At 43.2% G+C, this 18,530-nt stretch overlaps 1 protein-coding gene across 1 annotated transcript in view; it reads right to left on the bottom strand.

Moving 5' to 3' along the window:
• The window catches only part of LOC122797757 (transient receptor potential cation channel subfamily A member 1-like), a 1,751,748-nt gene that overhangs the window by 1,022,228 nt on the left and 710,990 nt on the right, over positions 1-18,530 (bottom strand). The window contains exon 19 of the mRNA XM_044066281.1: positions 13,215-13,285. Coding sequence (XP_043922216.1) covers positions 13,215-13,285 — 71 coding nt within the window. The remainder of the gene's footprint in view (positions 1-13,214; positions 13,286-18,530) is intronic.

Here is an 18,530-nt window from a genome sequence, read left to right as displayed (position 1 = left end):
CCGACATGAAGTCCTGCTCACAGTGAATGAAAAGGCCTAACACCCACATGATGTTCCTAGTTATAGGAGTATGTTTCCATGCAATTGGCTATGGGAATGTTACCACAGCTGTCCCACATGTAATCAGCTAGTGGGGGACTGCAAGTCGTGGAGAGGCTATCAGCTGATTATGAGCATCCCTTACAAAACACAAGCTGCAGCCTAAGCAAAGCAGGTGTACTTCTCCACATCCACCAGAGAGGGAGTGAGAAAGACAGACAGAAACAAAGTAAGACAGGGAGGGGTAGGAGAGTAAAACCTAAGCTTGTTTGTGTCACACACTTACCAGTACGGGGTTTCAAACTGCTGCTTGACTATGTATTGCTATCAGATGTTTATACAGTTTTTGCATGCGCCACAGAGCTTATATGTTGGGGAGTTGTCCAAAGGTATATTTGATGGTGATTGACATCTGCAACAGTGATAAAAGAGGGATAAGTTAGGTGTAGTACACATTCCTGTCCACATGAACAAGTGTCAAGGTTGACACAGCCACTCTTTCTCTCAGGGACTCACACACATTATCACAGTTATCAGGGTCAGGATTAGACTTCCTAACTAGCTAGTTTGCCACAATACAGTAAGACACAGGTATCACATGCACCACAAGGGTTATCAGGATGATATATGGGCAAAAGGTTTGCCAGGGTGTCTGACATCAGAAGGCATACTTCAGTAGGCCAATGGGAGGTGTAGTGAGTGTGAATGGCATCCAAATCATTATGCTCCACACACACACACACACACACACACACACACACACACACACACACACACACACACACACACACACAGGTTGCCAGTACTGACATACATGGGTGCATTGCTTCACAGGTGTGTAGTAGTTGACTGTGTCAGAAGGCTGTACAAGGCTAGGAAAAGGGTATACCATCAGGACACATGACAATGGTCTGCTGTGTGGCTCAGTGGTGTAGGGCCTGGATTGGCCCACACAGGTGGGTATTGTATTCACCATCCAGTCATCTCGGTTACTATTGTGGGTGGCCAGTGTTGTGCAATGCTTGCCATGTACGTGTTCTATAGTCCATGACATGGATGGCATCTGGGATGTGCACTCATCCCACATGCATGTTCCGTGACATGTAGAAGTGTACCTGGGGTGTCTGGGACATGTTGTGTACACAGATTGTTATCCTCGGATGTGCCAATTCTTGCTCCCATGTGGTGAGAACTGGCAATGTACACCAGGTTGACCCTGCAACTACATTGACAGCATCATACAGGTATTCCCTGGTGTCAGATGTATCTGTCCATACAGGGTATGTATATAAGGCATGAAATGACCTTTGTGGGTTACATTTGTTGGCTCTACAGTTGTTGTAGGCGTCCAGTGGGGAACATAGTGAAGGAGCACTATATGCAATTATGTGCCTATTGTAGGGATGGGACAGGGTTTCCTGCCCTCTTTAGTCCACTGCAATCACACCATGACTACTATCTGTGGGCAATATGCAGGGAACTACCAACATAGAGGTTGTTGCCTAGCCAAGTGTGTTTGTGTAAGAAACATGGGTTGAGAGTGTTCTTTGGGTAATACAAGGGTTGCCTATATTGTTCGCCAGGCCTTGATGTCACATGAAGGGGTATGGATTGTCTTCCCCAGCCTCTCTGCTGTTTGACATCTGTTATCCTTGTAAGGTGGACATTATGACACATAATAGGCCCACAATATAAGACATTTGCAAATCCCGCTTCACAATGAGTCCAGTTGTTACACACTCACAGCTACCTCCACACAGGATACAAATGACAATCACACACACACATACACATACACACCAAGTCTCATAATTGTCATGTCTGGGATTAGACATCCTACCTAACTAGTATACCACACTAAAGCATTATGCAGTTACAGCACTCACCATGGATATTACTGGGATATCCTTTCACCAAAGGTGTACTTCAAAGTGAATGACATCAGCAGGCTTGCCAAAGTAGGGCAATGGAGGTTGTAGTGACTGTGAATGGCCTCAAAAGCATTGTTCCCTACACAGACAAACAAACACACAAACGTTTACACTTGCCATATCTGGGAATAGAACTCCTACCGAACTAGTATATCAGACTACAGCATAACACAGTTATAGGAAGCAACATGGGGATTGCTGTGCTACTCCTTCCCCAAAGGTGTATTTCAAAGTGAATGACATCAGCAGGCTTGCCAAAGCAGGGCAATGGAGGTTGCAGTGACTGTTAATGGCCTCAAAAGCATTGCTCCCTACACAGGCAAACATACACTCACACACAAACTTTTACACTTGCCATGTCTGGGAATAGTACTCCTACCTAACTAGTATATCAAAGTACAGCATTAAGCAATTATAGGATGCACCAGTGAAAATACTGGGCTACTCATCCCCCAAAGGTTTCTTTCAAAGTTAATGATATCAGCAACCTTGCCAAGGTTGGGCAATGGAAAGTGTAGTTCGTAGGTTGATACTAGGTTATTGGCCCTAGGGCTTATACATGCCTAGACATGAGAATTCCTTGGATATGTCTTCCCACAATATTTACTGCCATGGACCCCTATCTAGCAGGGCAGCTGACATGATCTCCGGTGTCAATTTCCTATCTCCCATCCAATCGTCCAGGTTCTTTTTGATGAGGGCCAAAGAGGCACTCTGCTTGACATGTATGGACAATCTATTCCAGAGTCTGGGGAGTCCCTGGGTCAGGAACACTTCCCTCCAGCATTTATTATTCATTGTGATAACAAGATTTGGATGCCTGGAGCATGTGGCTGTGAGGGTTTGGAATTCTTTAAGTGTAGCATGTCCAACAGCTGTGGGTTTGACATGGCATGGTATGTTAAGCAGAGATCGTCTCTGAGAACACAATACGTGACAGAGTATAGCTGGATGATTTTCAGATGGTTAGCATAGGGTATCTGGTTTAGGCCTGTGATTCATTTCATGAGGTATGTCTGCAGCCTCTCTAGTTGTTGCAGATGTCTTGTGAGGTACATATGTAACAGACCATTGTAGTCTGTCCTGGGTCTACTGAGAGATGACTACAGTGGGACTATGGCCTCCTTTTCCTGGATGTAAAGCCCTTAGTGGGAGGTGCACCACATAGGTGGGTTTCCTTACTATTGTGGTGATATGGTTATCAAAGGTGAGACGACTGTCCACCTGTGTCCCTAAGTCTGTTATCACACTTTAGGTGTTTAGTGTACTGTCATCTGTGTGGTACATCACAGGTACATGTCCCTTCCCAAAGGGGATAACTATATATTTCTTGGCACTGATCATGAGGCCATGGCTCAAGCACCAAGCATGTCTTTCTGTAAGACTCTTCTGTAGAATATCCACATCATGTGGGGATTCAATATTGGCTCCAAGTGTACAGTCATCTGCGACCTTTGTTTGCCAGAGTCCCTTACTGTTGGACTGTACATCAGAGCAGTAGATTCCAAACAAGGGCAGTGCCAGGACTGAACCCTAAGGTACTCCAACTGTCACTTGTCTGGGGCTGGGGTTGGTGTCATCTACATTTACAGTGTGGGTTCTGTCAGTACAGTAGTTGGCAACCCATCGGGTGACATAGGGATTAATGGCCATCTTGATACATTTATCTATGATTCCAGACTGGGGGATGGTGTTTAAGGCTTTGGCAAGGTCTGGATAGGCTGTGTGAACCACCTTACCCTCATCCACAGCTTTGGAAATAGATTCACAGTTGTCATTCAGGTTGAGGTGACATGATCGGCCCTTCACAAACCCAACCTGGTTAGGGTCCAGTGTCTGCAGGTTGCCAATGTCTTTGTTTTACTTTCCATGATAATACATTACATTGCCTTGCAGATCAGGCACATCATACTGCTGGGGCTGTAGTTCCCAGGATCCAAGGTGGATCCCCCTTTGTGGACTGGGATAACTATAGCTGTGAGCCACACAGTGGGCATGAAGCCTGAGGTGTGGCTATGATTAGACATGGCACATAGGTTAGGTGCCAGTTCAATTTGTAGCTCATATAGTACACAGCTCAGAATGTTGACTGGTCCCATGGCTGCTGTTGTCATAGCTCTGGAGAGTGTGGTTTTTACCTATGTGGCCATTATTACTGGAATCTGGCAATCTTTCCGTGTTGAGATGGGCCCTTTGGGGGTTGGGAGGGGGGTGCAGTTGGCACTGAATTGATCTGCCAGGATATTGGGAATACCCCTTGGAGCAGTATATTTAATACCATCATGTTGTAGCTCAGAGCAGTTCTGAGCATTGCCATTTAGATTCCTCACGGCTTGCAGTTGTCTTTGACATCTTTGGCTATATTATGTTCATAACTAGTCTTGGTGGATGTTATGAGGGATCTTTGCTTCTTACTGTAGCTGGTAAGGGAGCATTTTGCATCCTGAAAATTTCTCCTTTTGTTGTACAGTATGTTTATGGCAGGGGGCCACCACATTGACTTTGTTTTCTTGGTGGGGGCTTCTTGGCTCTATATTGGATGACACAATTCATGCATGAGCAGATGTGCTCATACAGTGCCTTCATGTATAGTTCAGCAGTCATCCTTTCAGTTCCCTCTGCATGGGTGTCATGACGTTAGTCACGTCTGACATGTGTAGCATGACATTGGCTTTGGAGATGTGTGTTATGGAGATTTCCTTACTGGGGTGTGGATGAGAGATGTTGATGTTAAGGGTGATTAGCTCATGGGCAGACCTGACCACTGATTGGGTGACCATAGGTGTGGAGCATTGGTTTCCCATGTTGGTAATGACCAGGTCTAGGATATTTGAGCCCCTGGTGGGACTATGGGTTACTTGATCCAGGGCATTGGGAATTATGACTTCCAGGAATCATTGGGCATACGTGTTGGTACACAAGTATTTTTCCCAGTTAATGGCAGGGTAGTGTAAGTCACCCAATATTAGGATGTTTGCTTGTATCATAATATTTCACAGTATGTTTCAAAAGCTGTAGTGGGTATCATGAGGCATGGTGGGGGTTCTGTAGCAAGCTATACAATTTGGAATGCAGTCTAACCAACTGTTAGTTGCACCGGGGGTATTTCAGACACATTTTGTTGGGCAAGTAGCCTGGTGATGTGAATATCCTTGGTGAATATGGACAATCCTCCACCTTTATTGTTTTGGTCCTGGTTTGGTGGCCAACAGGTGTGGTGAGGGCTGCACCTGGTATTGCAGGGGTGCTCTCTTGAGCCTTGGATCAGGTCTCTGTTACTGCACAGTTATCAATGTTCTCCACTTTTAGGTGTGCATAGTGACTGTGAATGGCCAAAAAAAAAAAAAAACATTGATCCCTACACACACAGAGTTTCCCAGTTGCCATGTTTAGGAATAGAACTCCTACTTAACTAGTATATCACACTACAGGATTATGCAGTTATAACACATGCCACAGAGCTCACTGAGCTACTTATTCCCCAAAGGTGTATTTCAAAGTAAATGACAGCAGCCCTGACAAAGTAGGGCACTGGATATTGCAGTGACTGTGAATGGCCTCAAAAGCATTGATCCCCTACACAGGCAAACAAACACTCAGACTTTTACACTTGCCATGTCTGGGAATAGAACTCCTACCTAACTAGTATATCACACTACAGCATTACATAGTTATAGGACACACAACAGAGCTTACTGAGCTACTCTTTCCCCAAAGGTGTATTTCAAAGTGAATGACATCAGCAGGCTTACCAAAGTAGGGCAATGGAAGTTGTAGTGACAGGGAATGGCCTCAAAATCATTGATCCCTACACAGACAAACACACCTTTACACTTGCCATGTCTGGGATTAGAACTCCTAATTAACTAATATATCACATGACAGCATTAGGCAGTTATAGCACATGCCACAGAAATTACTGGGCTACTCCTTTCACAAAGGTATATTTCAATGTGGGTGACATCAGCAGCTCTGCCAAAGTAGGGCATTTGATATTGTAGTGAGTGTGACTGGCCTAAAAAGCATGGATCCCTACACAGACAAACCCACACACAATTGCCACATCTGGGATTAAAACTCCAACCTAACTAGTACATCACACTACAGCATTATGCAGTTATAGGATACACCACAGAGATTACTGGGCTACTGTTTTCCCAAATGTGTATTTCAAGGTGAAGACATCAGCAAGCTTGCCATAGTAGGGCAATGAGGAGTGCAGTGTGTGTGCATGGGCCATAACCCATTCATCTAGAAGCAGGCACACACAGGTTTATATTCCACAGGTACATGTATACCACTGCTAGATGACTACTGACTTGTACAGTCATGTTACACAGTTAGCACAAGCACCACAGAGACTATAGTGCTGAGGGATACCAGAGGCAAATGTCTACTGTGATTGACATTTGCACATCATGTGGTTTTAGCCAATTGGATGTATGCTGGGTGGGACAGGCCTCATGATGGGATGATGGGAGGCTCTTTGCCACTGTCACTCTCTTCCACACATCTATGTATGTGTATTTTTTGCCTATTATAGTGTGTTGTCCTTGGATATATGTGTGTATTCCTATCCAATGTGTGTGCAAAGCATGGCTGATGTGTACTGAGGAGTGTATGCATTAAAATCTGCAACTGTCAGATATGTATGGTCCACTGTTGTTGCCAGACATGGGCTTCATTTCTTGAGCTTTCCCAGTATGACCTTTCAGTATTTTGTTGTCTGACATGGCCTTAATTTCTCTAAGTGTGGGAGCATGCCCAGTATGACCTTTTGTACTGAATGTGTGAATCCATTCCAGGTAGATTGTACTCCAGTGCTGACATTTGTGTTCTACACCTACAGCCAGCAACCTGTTTCTGTGGAATATCTGTAGATCGGTTGACAATTAGGGGTCAAAATGGGCAAATGATAATGGGTTATTGTAGGTAATTGTGTCTGTGCGGCTTCTGCTACATGGTCTTGTTGTTAGCAGAGATATTCAGACATGTGTACTGTTTTAAACTGTGATGTTTTATGTCATCAAGTACTGTCAGGTATATATTTGCTTGCAGTGATATCCTGGGGAACACAGGGTGAATGCACCTGTGTCCAGCATTGTGGTTAGCAGCCTACATATTCTTGCACAGTCATGTCATTCTGGAGGGGAAGCTGCAGACACTTGCTGCTGGGTCTGTGTAAATGGTTCAGCACCTTGGTACAGTGATGGCTGAGGATCCCATGCTTGTATATCCATCAATGTGACAGTATGGGCATATCCTGCTGTGGTCATTCCTCACAGCTGTACAGATTCACAGAGGTTACCCAGATGCAGTGGTCATAATTCTGTACATTACCCCTTCACATTGTGGTTTACGAGCAGGTTTGTTGCCACCCATTCTTGTGTTTGCAGACAGGGATAGTATGTGCACACGGCTGAGTTTCAGACTTCACACACTCCATGCCACCCATGCTCTTATCCCCCGCCTCTCTATTATTCTATCCACTTCCAAACATTATGCAAACATTATCTGATATGTACCCTATAGTCATCGCCTCATCCCAGCAGTAATTTGGTGTTGGTCCACAGTTCATGCAGTAGGACATGGTGGAGATGTTACTGAGATTTGTCCACATGGCCTTGCATTAGGGTTCTGTGGACTGTCTTATGTTGTTATTTGGGTGTCCATGACATAACATACATTGGCAGTACGGGTGAGACACAGGCCTTTGGCAGAGGACTGTAGGCCATTTGGTAGTGATGCAGGCCAGCTGTAGCAGGCCATTGCATTCTGTCACTCCTACAGTCCCAGACTGCAATGCACTACTTTCCCCTGGGGTAACAGGGTAGTTCTGCAAGGTGTCCATGCCAATACTTTCTGTCATTACCGATCCAGTGGTGTAGATACTGGCAGGGTGCTGCTTACAGCTAGGGACACATCTGCATGGGACACCTGTTCTGCATGCTGCATTCTTTAGCTATTGCCATACAGAGGTGGGGGTCATATTGTTCTCATTCCCAACAGCAGGGATAAGACCAGAGAGGTACCTGTGGGTGGTGGTGGGGTGAGCTGGGTACATGTGTGCTATGGACACTACTTGCATCTGACTCACAGATACACATGGGGCATTCCACTTATGCTGGCTTGTGCAGGGCCCATCAGCTGTTTCTCAATACTTCATACCTATGACCTTTCTGGTTTGCCAGTGTTTGGCCAGACGACATTGGTATTCCCTAATAAAAGCCCAGATAATGTGCTGCTATCCTGCATGTACAATTTCAAAGGTGCGTCCATTTGACAGTTACATATTATACACTGTCTGTCTTGGGTACACCCCCCCCCCCCTGTGTACTGCTTGTATGTCTGGGCCCACATTCATGCCATGTCCATCTTTCAAATGGTGATACATATTACTTCCAAACATTTACTATGGCTTACTGCTGAAATGTGTTTTGCTGGAAAGCATTGTTTTTGGCACTGCAGTTGTGAGAACTTGGCTCTGTCATCGGCAGTACTGGCAAATGGCCACCAGGGCAAACCTCACTATGCATACATACTGACCACTCTCACACAATATACGACACACACCAACCTAACACACACAGCCCTGCATATTGTATTCTTGCTACAATCTATCCTGCTACCTTGTCCAGCTCAGGTAATCTGTGCTCCACAGTATTTATACCTACACATACATGTTGCTACATTTCTACATAGGATTGGGGGTGGGCACACCTGACTGTTACTACATTTCTACATAGGATTGGGGGGGCACACCTGACTGTTACTACATTTCTACATAGGATTGGGGGGCACACCTGATACTTGTACACATTTGCTATGACTGTACTGGTATTTCAGGTACTCCATTTCATTCTGCATTCTGACTTATCATGCTGACTATAGGCAAATCAGTGTAATGCAGGTGTTAGGTTTGATTGACCTACATTTCAGTTTTTGACTTCTTACCTTTCAGAACTACCATCCCACTGCCTGACCTGTTGTAGTCTGTCTGTGTAGGTCTGGGGGGGGGTGTTCTCCATAGCCATCAATCAGTGGCCTTAGCACAGCCTATGTTTGTGTTTGTCTACACCTGTCCTACTGGCTGAGACTGTTGTTGGGTATGTGAGGCTCCCTGACTGGCATGTATGTTCCCAATGGACACACATGTGGCCCAGCACATTTCCTGCAGTGAGTTTTGTTACCATGTCTAGTACTGGCTACTGTGGTGACACCAGTATTTGTTACAGATCTCATGCTGCCACTGCAGGTGTCTACTATCTGCTGGCATCCCATTCAGCCACCCGATTCCCTTGCATGCTCACAACCATACCAGAGATAGAAGTAACAACACATACTACTCCATTCGGCAATTGATAGGAAGAGTGACTTACCTTGTGACTGTGCCAGTACTGAGGATGGTGCTGGAGGGATGACTATGCCAGATGCACATAGTACACTCCCTATACATTGTTAAGCACAGGTAATGTCATGTTTGGCATCCCTTTTACTGTATGTGCGAGTCAGAGAGAGGAGTCATTCCCTGGGTTCCTACCATGACAGTATATGTACTACGTGTTGCCTCTTTGTCATGGCCTGGGCATACTGGGCATGCCTCCTTCTGCCTATTGGGGCAGGCTCAGGTCCTCCAAGTCACTCTGTGCCTGTGCAGGCCTTGTCAATGGTGGGGGGCTGTGTGGCCCTGCCCCGTGCTGTTCCTGGTGCAGCTGTTTCTGCAGGATCATATTGTGTAGCATGGTACATACGATGACAATTTAGGTACATGTAGCTGGTGAGTACTACAAGGTTCCACCGGATGTGCCCAGGCACTGGAACCATGACTTGAGCATCCAAGCACATGCTCTATTATGATTCTGTTCTGTGCGTGTGCCTCATTATGGAGTTCTTATTCGGGTGTGTGTGCATTTCTGATGGGTGTCATCAGCCACTGCTCCAGTGCGTAAACAGCATTCCCCACTAGGTGACTGTAAGGGATGTCTCCATTAGCAAATATCTGGTACAGCTGTGTCAGATGCCAGATGTGGGAGTCGTGATAGCTTCCAGGGCAGCCAGCACACACATTCACTATAATGCCCTGGGCATCGCACACAACCTGGCAGTTGATGGAGGGGAAGACCTTGCAGTTAATGTAGACCCTACCCCGCTCACTGAGTGGTGCTTTGATGAACATGTGCGTACAGTCTATACCACCCACTACCTCAGGATATTCTGCTATTTGGTGGAACAGACGCATATTGCTAGCCAACACCTCACGGGTGTTGTGGAAATATACGTGCTCACCAGCATGTGCTGACATGGCATCCAGGAACTGGTGGATTACCCTGGATGCTGTTACCTGTGAGATCCCCATGATATCCCCAGTTGGCCTTTGGAAGGTACCTGTGGCTAGTATTCTTAGGCCTACACATAACTGGTATCCACTGGGATGGGTTCCCCTCTGTTGGTTCTGTGTCTGAGATGTGGGCGGCACAGCTCAACAATTTGCTGTAGGAGGTCCCTGTCCACCCCATAGCGCTCCACTATCTCCAGCTCATGTAGCCCCTGGTAGGCTACCCTGGGTCTGTACTCTCTTCTCCTTCTCCTCACTGTGGGTTGATCATCAGCACTCTCATTCTCACAACCCTCAGCCTATTCCACATGTTGATTTATGATAGCTGCTGCAGCCCCTATCATTTTATTGCTTTTGTTTGATAGAATTTCCCCGCTTGTGTACACTGGTAGTATAGAGTTTGTGGGAAAAAAACAGAAGGAAAGGTGTTTTTATAGTTTATAGTGGTGTGCTGGGCTGGGATGGGGTACTTCTTATGTAATTGGCTGATTCTGATACATTTCACCTGCCAGCTATGCTAGCTCTCCTTGATTACCTTCCTACTGCTGTTTTCCCTTCCCATTGCCTTCCTTTCTAAGCCCCGAAGTGCACAGCGCAAACACAGTGCTCAGATGTGCACGGAGCTGCAATTTCCTGGTTTAATTTTTTTTTTCCTTTAAAACACAGTGCATGGTGCGCACACCTGCTTAGGCAATGCAAAAAGTGCTAGGCAGCCTCAGACACACCCCTATGCTTAGCTCTGCTAAGCACAGGGCAAACCTGAGCCACAGAGCTCCCATTAGCTTACAGTATGCCTAACATACCCCCCTATGATGTCAGCTAGCTCTTAGGCTTGCACCATGGTCTTCCTGCACCAACACAGTTGGGTGCAGGCTAGCCATGAGGGGGGATCTAGGATTCAGTATCATTCCCCTCATTTGCATAGGATTGCCTACTAATGCCTAGTTACAAGTCCCAGACTGAGCCTTCCCCCTTAGCAACCACTATTCACTGGCCATGTTGTCTTCTGCTTGCCATTGAGTATAATGGCAAAATTGTGATTTTGGATAAAACGTTTATTTTAAGTTTTTTTTTTTTTTATTTTCATCCCAATTCCTTTTGCGCACTGCTGCCCTACGCCTAAACAGCTGAAATCGGCAAAAAAAATCAAAGTTATTTTTTTTTTTTGCAACTGTTTTCCATGCCAGTGGTAACATATTTGGCCATTGGCATGGTTTTCACATTATATACATCCTTTATTTGGAGCTGTCTTGGCTCCGTTTTGTAGTTTGCAGAAATGTACTCGGTTACTAACTGAGTACATTTCTGCAGACTACACTAGTCCTGCATGGCCAGCTGCCAGCTTCCTGGATCACAAATTCACCTCCTTTGCATGGTTTTCACCTGCAAATGGGGTAATTTGCATACTGGAGCTGTGTATGTGGAGGAATAGTGCAGGAATCCTCGTGCACATCCCGGGAGCTTATTCCTGGATCGCAGAGTGGCCATATTGCCTCCAGCAGCTCCTGCACTATTCCTGCATGTAGTGCAGAGCTTGCTGAATCCTGAGGAATATATAGAATCTTCTGTTAACAAAGTTATGCAATGTATGATTCAGGGTAAATATAGAATACCTCCATGATAACTTTTCTATATAATGGCATAGCAGATAACTTATTTGAGAGCTTAGCAAGTACAAAACAGGAGAATGAAAGTTTATTTTCAAAAATGTATGTTCCATTGCTATGTCATAAAGTAAGTGAAAATATTTCTTGGTCATTTTTGTTTGTTTTTTCCAAGGGTTACTGTTTGATCTTTAGTGGCAATACTGAGTAGTATAATTAATGTAGAGGGTAGAATTTCATACAAGTTCCAGTCTAGCTTATCATGACTAGAAGCAAATTCAAATACAATAATAAATTCAAGTATATGAGAAGATGTTTTCATGTGACTGTTTCTGCTTCTCAGATTAATGAGATCCTCAATTTTGCCTTCAAGGCTATAAATTAAGATCTTTTGTCAGAATATTAGACATATATATATTGCAAAATGTAATGCCTATAGTTATGAAGAAAAATGGTGGGATGTGGTTTCTTATGATGCACTATAGAGCTAGAGAGATATTTATTTGGTCACATTATTGTTTTTTTTACTTCACTGGAGAGTTGCCTGTACATTTCAAAATCATAAATTAAATCCATTATACCCAATTAGATTTTTGCAAATTAGGGTGAGAATCCAACCCAGAATGTTAGCATTGTTGGAAGAGAGAATTGAGACATAGTCCATTGTTGATGCATATGCTCCTAAGTTTCCTGTTGGTAGATGAGAACAGAACAACAGATACAAGTCAACTTTACATCCAGATCAGTGCCTATTGGGTTTTACAAATAATTCAAGGATTGTGGCAAAAAGACAGCATATGGAAAAATAAATAATCACAACAGCTACAATCCAGCTCCTTTGTTACTGAAAATCATCACAGGTTCCTTAAGAACAAATAAAAAATAGAATATATGGATATGTATAATGTAAGGCTTTTCCGGCAATTCTAAAATGTGAGGCTTTTCCTACAGTTCTAAAATGTCTCCCAGATCTTTTTCCCACCCTTTTTCTTGTATTTTTCCTTCCGTACTCATTTCTTGTGTGTGGCTCTTTTATCTGGCAAATTACAATAATGCCATGTTCAGGAAACTGAATAGTCAATACAGATTGTATTCATATTAATTAAAAAGTGAAATGGAGCATTTATAAACCATAACATATGAGATAAAATAAGTTCTGTAACATAAAGAGTCCAAAATACCTTTATTTTATAAACATTAATGCTGCTTTGTGCCACATAAACTGGTGAATGCACCCTAAACAAACTACTGTCTTGCAAATTTAAACAGCTCACAAAATGAATTTGTTTTGTAGTGTTGACATACCATTTCATATTTAAGTACTCCCTGCATACTGGATGAGACAGAAGCTCTATGCGATTAAATCTTGCCATAGCCTGTAAAAAAATGCAAATCTTATTAAGATACGATCGCATTTTTAAGCTGTAAATATTACATTTACTGAACTCAACTTATTAATTTTAATTAACTGAAATAGGAATGCAAAATGGTAGAGTGCAGTAGAAAAACATGCAAAATAACATGTAATGTAAGGAAATATATGGCTAGAACATTACCTGTCATTAACAAAGAAAAAAAATATTTTTATTTTTTATTTAAGTTGCAAGATCATTTGGTTTATATCTAAGAGATTTAAAGACATAATTAACACTTAATAATTTAAATGTCTTATCCTATAAACTAAAATTAAATACAGAATTCTGTTTTATACTGTACAATACACTAAGTTTACTAGTGAAAAGTATTAAAGCACATTACTTTCCAAACATTATCAAATGAAATGATGACCTTGTATACCAGTGTCTCTTATGAACATATTTGTGTATATTCAGCAGCTATACTTTTATAATATTTATGTGACCTGTATTCCACATCAGTATTGATGTTTTCTTTTAAAGACAGAACTGGTGATTTTTATAAATATCTAGAACATGAAGATTTGGGTGAGTGATTCTGAAGGACTTTTACCTTCATTTATGCTTCAAATGTTGTATTAGTGCAGCGTACTTAAGAGAGAGTTGAGTTTCATGAAGTTAGAGACTATTTTGACTGTTCAAGAAATTAGAAGAGGTGGAATCCTTTGGTAGGGTAAATGTTGATAAAAAACGGATTAAGCAGCGGCCACCAAATGATGAAGGATGTATGTCATTATCAGATACAATTGAGTGATAGTCAGTGATTATGAGGTCTAACAGAGAGCGGTTGTTTGCTTTAAGATACCAGTTTGTGGTTTGTTGCACAGGTTGCTGAATGCTGTACTAAGATAAAAGATCTATGACATCATTCTGGATGGGATTTAGTATGTTCAATTTAAAGTCTTCAGTTACTAGAATGTTCGCTATGCTTGCTTTAATGGGTGTAATGCTTTGTATAAGGACTTTGAATTTATCTGTGGATGGTTGAGAGGACAGGTTGACTACAGGTAACTAGAGTGTTTTATTCTGTTTGGTATGTTTACTAGTAGTCAGTTTTGTAAGGAGTTTGGTAGGGAGTCAGAAATAGAATCATTGTAAGATATGAGTTGTTCTTTTAGGTAAGAATTGAACAGAAGGATGGTCCATTCTCCATTCCTTATTCCTGTTCTGGCATCTAAGTGGTAGTCATAACAGAAGGAAAAAAGTGGTGAATGGGTAGAGGTCTCCTTGATTCAATGATTGCTGTAATATCTGTGTTATGCAGTGAGATGATGGTATTCATTTAAAAATAAGTAATATGCATACTGTACTTATCATTCTTTTCCCATTAACTGGTATGATAACAGGCATTATATATCCTGTTTACTTATAATCTTCTTGTCTTCACATTTTCTTTTTATAATTGAGTACCCATTTCAAACTAGACCCTCATCAGCCACTACATTCATGTCACATAAATCTGTATTTTCCCCACATGCCCTTTATTTGTTATTACTAATAATAGCATCTGATTTACGGTAAAAAACAAAACAAACAAAAAATAGCAGTAAGGTATTTGTATGTTACATTTCTTCAATTGCATAAACTTTTCAATTTACTTCACAGCTTTCTATCTCATTGTTTTCTATTACATCCAGAGACACAGCTTCACCTGTATTAACATTGACATATTCCCTGTGGTTCTGAAACATTTCTGCCACAATAATGTTGAAGCCACCACTGGTATGCCTTGTAACACAAAGCAGCCCAAAGGTAACTATGAATTAATTAGCTGGAATTTTGTTGATCGTGTTGCTAGTAATTAAAAATACACACACACACACACACACACACACACACACACACACACACACACACACACACAGAAATGACAAGCTCAGTGGAGGCAATTTGTTTCCTGTAATTTAAGTGAGTAATGACAAGAACAGAAACAGCGAGCGAATGCAGGCACATTCCTAAGTGCGTGCACTTCACTACACTGACACGCCACAAAGCCAACACCCAAAACATCGAGACCAAAAGACCGAAAACACACAATACCGACAACTCACAAAACCGAACACCATAACACCAACACCCAAAACACCGACACACAAAACGTAAACTACACATTACACACAACTATATATGCACTAACCTTAACCCAAACCCTAAGGTCCGACACTACCGCACACTTACCCTACCCGCACCCTAACCCTAACTCACTTAACCCACCCCTAAACCTAAAGTCCATCACTATCGCACACCTACCCTACCTGCACCCTAAACCTAACTCACTTAACCCACCCTTAAACATAAAGTCCGTCACTATCGCACACTCACCCTACCCGCACCCTAACCCTAACTCACTTAACCCACCCCTAAAACTACAGTCCGTCACTATCACACACTTACCTTACCCGCACCCTAACCCTAAGTCCAACACTACCGCACACTCACCTTTCCCGCACCCTAACCCTAAATCCCTCACTATCGCACACTTACCTGTCTGCTCCCTAACCCTAAATCCCTCACTATTGCACACTTACCGAAACATGCTCACACGTTGCCCATGTCAGTGTTTCGGCTGTCGGGATTTCACCTTGTAGATCATCTGCGTCGTCGGTCTTTTGGTCTCGGTGTTTTGGGTGTCGGCTTTGTGGCGTGTCGGTGTAGTGAAGGGGACCCGTGCACACATACCACAGAGTGATCCTACAAAAACAGCTGGAAGCCACAGTAAACAACACTCAGAAATGATTGTATCTGTTTACCTGATATTGTCAGTTTTTCATGTGACCTTCACATATGATTCAGGATCCTATCCATTGGATACGATTTGGCTGCTTCTAAAGTACTGGCAAACAAAAAGCTCTTGGATGCCTCTCCTTACCCACAATGCATCTCTCCCCATTACCTCAGATCTCATTTGCTGCTTTGTGAAGACATGGTCTGATCAGCTAACTCATGGTTATCAGGTCGTATTATTTAAAGTTTTCTCCTCTATAGTCTATTTTTCTCCATATTATTTGTGTAGTTAGTCTTTCCTATCTCTCCCTTATCATGTAGAATCTATCTTTTACAGTAATTAATTTTATTTAGGTTACTTTCACTTTTCTCTTGCTTGTTCACTTTCATTTCCTACCAGTAACCATCTTTTTGTAGCTTACTTCCCTCCCCTTTTACCCTTAAGAGTACTTCTTAACTACTATTGTTTATAGTTTTCCCTTTCTTCTATTTTATTAAAAAAAAAAAAAAACTTTCCTCTGTCCTTTAAGTGTGTGTGCGTGTGTGCGTGCGTGCGTGCATGCGTGTGTATGTGTGTGTGTGTGTGTGTGTGAAGTAAGAGAAGCCTGCTGATTTCAAAAAATGCACAAAGTGCAGGCACAAGATCCCTTTTAGTGACTCTCACTCCCTGTATGTCTATTTTCTTGGGCCCCTTCACTTACAAGTGGACTGTGCGATTTGCCACTCTTTCAACCATTGAGCTTTGGTTGAAAGAAAAAATAAGCTCATCTTGAGGAACATGTTACCTTCGGCCTTTGAGGGAGGTTATTTCTGGCAGTAAAGATAAATCCATGAAAACTAAATCAGCTTATTCAAGCCTTGCTTCATTGCATTCCTCTAAATCCTCTGATTCAGGAAAAAAAGACCCTCTTTGACAGTGATGGATTCTTTAGAGCCAAGAGCAAAATTATCAAAATCACCCAAGCCTGTGGAGTCTGTCACCTGATCAGTTCCTTCAGTACTGATCTCTACTTTGTTGGATCTGACTTCCTCTTCTATAATTCTATCTAGTAAAGATAGATCGGATCCACTGATGTTGGATCCGAAAAATAGTCCTTTCAAACCTATTCTGACACTAGCAAGGACACAGTACTCCCTGAACTTTGATCCAGTTCCATCGAGGGTACCATCTCCCTTCTTATCCAGACCAAGGTCCCCATCTTCCTCTTTTTCCCATTTGACCAGGTGCCTTACTGAAGAAAATGTGGAATGGATGGTGCAGAAGATTTTGTGGGTGCAAGGTATCGCTTAGATCCCCTCAACCTCGACAATTATGGTGCAGGTCTAAACTGTCCACTGCCTCTCTCCTTCCTCCTCCAACTTCAGGGCAAGCTGAATTGTTGGATCCAATACACCTGGTGCCTTTCAGCTCTGATCTGAAGATGTCCTCTTCCTCAGATCGGACTTTTTCTCAGAGTTCTTTGGCATTTTCAGATCCAGGGAGTTCCCTGAGCCATAGTGAGCCCCATGAGCCTTCAGTGCACTTGACTTTCAGGTCTTCGGAGCAGTCAATGCACTTTGCGGCTTTGGTGAAGGTGAGCTTGGCTCTGGCTTCAAACCCTGGTGAACTATCTTCTGGACTGGAGAGGACCCCATCCCAAAAATCATGGCTTATCGAAGCCAGAGTCCTCATCCATTCAGGAGCGGTCAGCCTTCAGGGCTTTAGAGAGTGCTATAGCTGCCACTGCATCTAAAAGATCATCTCCTTCCTCAGATCCACAATCCCATAAAGATACCCTGCATTCCTCTTTTCACCATGATGTTCCACAGAGACAGTCGGACTTCAGGCACCAATATACCCATCTGGGTACAAAAGAAACCAAAAAGGCCACTGGTCCAAAGAATATAACAAGTTTAATAAAAACCTTAGTGCGTCAGCTTTTTCAGCCTTCCAAGAGTCATCTGGGTACTCCCTGACTCTTCTGATACCTCTCCAGACTACCCCATTGAGGAAGTCCCTAGGAAGAGACTTTGCAAGATAAAGCATTTGATCTCCACAGAGGAGTCAGCCATGGAAGACACTGACCTTGATGAGGGAGAAGAATCCCCATGATCATCCCCTGAGAATGTTTCCTTTGGGGAGAGACCAGAGATTCTGAAACACAAGGGTGGCTGGAAGTCCAGTAATCATTCACCCGAGGAGTCGGTGTACCTGGCAGCCTTTGGTTCCTGCCCATACACCACTGGGTGACTCCATCCACTGAAGAGCTTGTGTGTTTGATCTCTAGGTGGCCATGGGAGACCTCAGATTCCATCAGGCCTGTTCCCTGGAGACCAAATAAAATTATAACCACCCCATCTAACAAGGCCTTCTGGATGAAGGGGTTGCAGTAGCTGCCATGGTTGTGGTGGCAGCGACCAAGAAGGAACTTTCTGAGGAGAGTTCAACTATCCATCCTCCTAATAAGGATTCTAGGATGATGGATAGATGTGTGAAGCAAGT

This window comes from Protopterus annectens, chromosome 3.part1 (assembly GCF_019279795.1).
Source record: "Protopterus annectens isolate FY-2018-M chromosome 3.part1, PAN1.0, whole genome shotgun sequence".
NCBI classification, from domain to species: Eukaryota; Metazoa; Chordata; order Ceratodontiformes; family Protopteridae; genus Protopterus; species Protopterus annectens.
Note: the sequence above shows the minus strand (reverse complement) of the source record. Positions and strands in the feature narration are given on the sequence as shown.